Here is a 4,486-nt window from a genome sequence, read left to right as displayed (position 1 = left end):
GCAGTTATGAAATGACTTATCTGGAGATGTAGATTAGTTCTATGAACGCATTGGTTCATTTAAATGTAAAGTAAATAGCAAACTTATTAAATATGAATAAATTTTGTATTTAGTTTTGGAAGATTAATGATCTTTAGTTTTAACATTGTATAGTGTAAGCCTATGTGATAATAAAGAATTGGTTAAAGATAATAAGCGTTAGTTAATATGTTACTAATTGAGCAAAGTTATGTCAATGGAGTGACTTATACACTTTGATTTATTGAATGATCGAATGTGGATTGAGTGACTGAATCTTTGTTGATTTCAATAATTTCAAATATTCTAATTGGGATTATTCTAGTGTACTTATCAAATAAATAAATTAATTAATAAAATAAAATAAATGTATATATGGCAACTTCACAAAGCCCATTTCCTCAAAGCATGGAATTCAACACAGCAATAATGTTGATAGTTGATAACCATACCTAAGAGATTATAGTGTTATAGCGTAAGGATTATATATTTCTTATCTATGGTTGATAAACATAACCGTAGATAAAAATCCACTATAATCCTTTATCTATGACCATAACTATCTATGACCATAACCAATAATTTTTATAGTGACTGGTATACAGTTAGAAATGATTACTTCGAATAGCTTTATAGCATCCTATTTTCATATCGTTAAACTAGTAAGATATTATTCACTGAATTATCTGAGGTCTCCTGAGAGTATAAAAGATCCTTTAATAAGCTGTAAGCGTTCGGATTTTAATTATTATAAGAATAACAAGGTTACAAAATTTGAAGCGATAAAATTAGCTTCAAAAGGATGGACACATAATAAATCTAAAGGAGACTATTTTATTATTCACCCTCAATTGAATATAGAAGAGGATACGAAACCTTTCCATTTTCTTACGAAGAGCTTCCTAGCTGATGCTCTTAGAAAGGAAAAAATATATAGTGCTACTCCTTTCCAGGAAAAGGTAATTGATTATCTTAAAACTGGAAAGCATGCACTTGTTGCAGCTGAAACAGGTAGTGGAAAGACAATCTCATATTTACTTCCCATCATAGAAAAATTGATTAATAATCCAGCAACTAATGTAAACACACCAAAGGCACTTATTTTAATTCCAAACCGTGAATTAGCTCTTCAAATAGGAAATGTAGCACAGAAGCTGTGTGAAGTTACAAATTTAAAAATCAAAACCATTATTGGAGGTAGAACTAAAAAAATTATGGTCAACCCTGAATTCTCTGAAATTGATATACTTATTGGAACACCAGGGGTAATTTCTAAATTAAGTACTGTAGGAATAATTAAGTTAAATGATGTACAGCATACAATTATAGATGAAGCAGACACACTTTTAGATGATAGTTTTGAAGAAAGGGTGGCTGTAATTTTAAAGAAGACTGTACAAAGTCAAATAGTGTTGGTATCTGCTACTATTCCTAAAAACTTACCAGAGTACTTGAAACCTATAGAGGCTGCGTTGACTCAGATAATCTCCCCAAAAGTGCACATGCCATTGTTTAACATTAAGCAACACTTTTTACGCTTATCAAAAACCTCCAAGCCATCTGAACTGTTAAGTCATGCAAAGAAAGCGAGTGCTCCAATGATAATATTTAGTAATCGAAATGAAACATCCAATTGGGTTGCATTATTTTTGAGAGAAAATGGATTAAAATGCTCTAATATTAATGGAGATATGAACTTCGCCATTAGAATACAGCAATGGAATCAATTTCTTTCTGGTGAAAATAAAATCTTATCATCTACAGATATCTGTTCTAGAGGCCTAAATACTGTACAAGTTAAACATGTTATAAATTATGATTTTCCCCTCTATGCTTCTGATTATATTCATAGGATTGGAAGAATTGGAAGAATTGGCAGTCCAGCAAATTGTAAAGTTACTAATTTTATTACAGGACCTAAGGAAGTACAATTGGTTCAACAAATTGAGGTATGCGCTATTAGTACATTTATTGCAAATTAATAGCATGCATTGCAAGGCAGAACTACTTATTAATACTATTTTTACTTATATTTTAGATTGCTATTAGAACAGGCACCACTATTCCAAATGTGGATGGAAATATTACAAAAATTATTCAAAGCAAGATAATGAGAGAAGAAAATTAATGAATGATTTATTAATACTTAAGTAGAAAATAAAGTCATTTTATTATNNNAAGTCATTTTATTATTTATTATTTTATTTTAAAATTTATTATTTACACATATCACAGTAAGAATTTCTACTTATGTACTCCCTTTTAGCAAACCCCATGCAGTAAATCCATTAAATTATGTATTATCAAAGGGCGTTGTTACCACAACAGTGCATATTTTGTTATTTCAGTACCATCTAAGCATGGCAATTTTGACTAGATTTCTCTATTTCTTTTTCTGCTATACCAACTGGTTTTCCTATTGTAATGTCATAGTACTTCTGTCTAAGATTTTCCGTACTTTTTGCCCATGGATTCCTTGACCTTTCATCTCTTTTTTTAATTTCAATTATCCGTAGTTCTTAGGTGAGTGACGGCAATAACGGTTGTACGGATTTATATGCAAATATGAGAAAAATGAAAAAATTAACATAACATAAATCTACATTTATATACGTAAACTAATCAAACTTCCCCGATAGCCACATTTAGTTCATATTTACGAAAAATTTACTATTCGTATCATCACGACATGTGTAAAGGTTGCTCACCTTGTGAACGTAAAAATTTGTAACATATTGTCTGCATTTCATGAGTCAAACGAATACTAAACACGAAGACAACTTTTCGTAAATTGAATTACTTTCGTAATTTACGTAAAATAGACATACCATTTAAGACATTGAAATGAAGAAACCTATGAGGCACATATGAGGGCAAGATTTACTGTACTACATGCAGCAATGTTTCTCATCATATTTAGATAAATTTTAACTCATGATATGATGGTAAATAATTGACGGTAAAAAAATTGAAAGGTATATACATATTTGAAAATAATTAATTAATATTTTTTAATCGTACACATCATTTTGCTAAAATGCTTATTTCAAAGTATTTATAATGAATTGTATTTACAATTGTATGTAATATTTTATACAATTCATTATATATTGTTTGAAATAAATTAGCAAACTGTATACAATTAAAATATTTTAATCAATTATTTTCGTATTTATTAGTATTACGTTATACAGTAGCTACATACATATACAAAAAAAATATTGTAGAATTAATGTTTTATATAAATTCCTTTTACATTTTTAAAGTATATTATGAAATTATATGAAACATATTATACCTATGGTTTTAACAAAAAGAATATAAAAATGATTAATTTATAAAAAATATGTTTATATAAATCTATGTATATATATAAAGGTTATATATTAATTTTTGGTATATCATATTCACTGTCACTGTTTTTCTGTGTTCATTTTCTTTGAAGTGATATAAAATTGCCCAAATCTTCTGACAAAACTTACTCCATGTTTGACAATGATTTTAACATCTTCTCTTCAAAAGTACGAGGATGTTGTATTATTATTAATGTTTTCCTGGATTCTGGATTATATGTGGTTGATAATATCCAGCTTCTCTACTGAATATATATTTGTTAGATCTTCATAGACTAGGTCTTGATTACTTGAATTATTAGCTTGCATTAGTGATGCTTTTGAAAAGCTATACTAACGCTTTAACAAAATTCCAGAGTCTTATGTTTAATAATAACTAAAAGAAAAGATTATTTTATAACATGAAGTTATTATTGAGACGATATACCTAATGTATGTATTTTGTAACTCACATTTTTGAAAACTGTAACTTATTGGATAACAACCAACACTTTTTAAATTTCCGTGACAACTTATTGCGTTAAAGTGTAACCGAAAACTGATGACTGAAGAACAAAATTGTCTTTATGTCTGTAAATTCGAGAAATTAACCCGGCGGTCTGTCTGTCGGTTGTTCAAGTCAGACGTTTTATTTTATTTAATTTACCAAAAGTTTACAACAAATTTACAATTTATGTGATGTAAATTTGGTGTAAAGATTTAATAATTAAAATCACTTTTTTTTCTTCATAAATATTATGGCATGTTTATGCAATTTTGTGTATAATCGTAATAATTCATTTTTTTGCATAAACTTTTCTTCATGTAATGTCGTCATAAAATTACAGATAATTTTTGTAAATGTATGAATACATGAAATATCGTTCATATGACGTTATATTGCGCTCATACTTATTTAGAAAGAAATTTAGTAAATATGACAGCTATTTTACGTAAATAGTTTGTCGCAAAAATTCAACAACTGGTTTACTGATTTTTAATTCCTAAATTTGATCATTTATTTACTAGTATATATTTTTATTCATTGAATGTAGAACATATGTTTCAAATTTGATCCAAATTTGTTTTCAAAATCGTCTGATCCATTCATGATCATCACGAGTGGCTATCGGGGT

At 28.0% G+C, this 4,486-nt stretch overlaps 1 protein-coding gene across 2 annotated transcripts; it reads left to right on the top strand.

Annotated features, from left to right (window-relative positions):
* Positions 1-582: 582 nt before the first annotated feature.
* On the top strand, positions 583-2,193 carry LOC108741883 (probable ATP-dependent RNA helicase DDX28). 2 transcript variants are annotated; one of them, XM_018476848.2, is made up of 3 exons: positions 583-1,283; positions 1,335-1,967; positions 2,057-2,193. In XM_018476848.2, exons 1-3 carry the CDS (start codon positions 630-632, stop codon positions 2,144-2,146), a joined length of 1,377 nt encoding a protein of 458 aa, XP_018332350.2. In that variant the 5' UTR covers positions 583-629; the 3' UTR covers positions 2,147-2,193. The 2 variants fall into 2 exon arrangements, with proteins under 2 accessions (XP_018332350.2, XP_025829487.1); XM_025973702.1 differs by having other exon boundaries at positions 583-1,967.
* The last annotated feature ends 2,293 nt before the right edge of the window (positions 2,194-4,486 follow it).

This window comes from Agrilus planipennis, unplaced genomic scaffold (assembly GCF_000699045.2).
Source record: "Agrilus planipennis isolate EAB-ADULT unplaced genomic scaffold, Apla_2.0 scaffold55, whole genome shotgun sequence".
Classification (NCBI taxonomy): Eukaryota; Metazoa; Arthropoda; class Insecta; order Coleoptera; family Buprestidae; genus Agrilus; species Agrilus planipennis.
Note: the sequence above shows the minus strand (reverse complement) of the source record. Positions and strands in the feature narration are given on the sequence as shown.

Coding starts and splice junctions, on each gene's coding strand:
- LOC108741883 (XM_025973702.1), top strand. CDS start 630: ATGATTACTTCGAATAGCTTTATAGCATCCTATTTTCATATCGTTAAA. Junction 1,968..2,056: donor AATTGGTTCAACAAATTGAG/GTATGCGCTATT, acceptor CTTATATTTTAG/ATTGCTATTAGAACAGGCAC.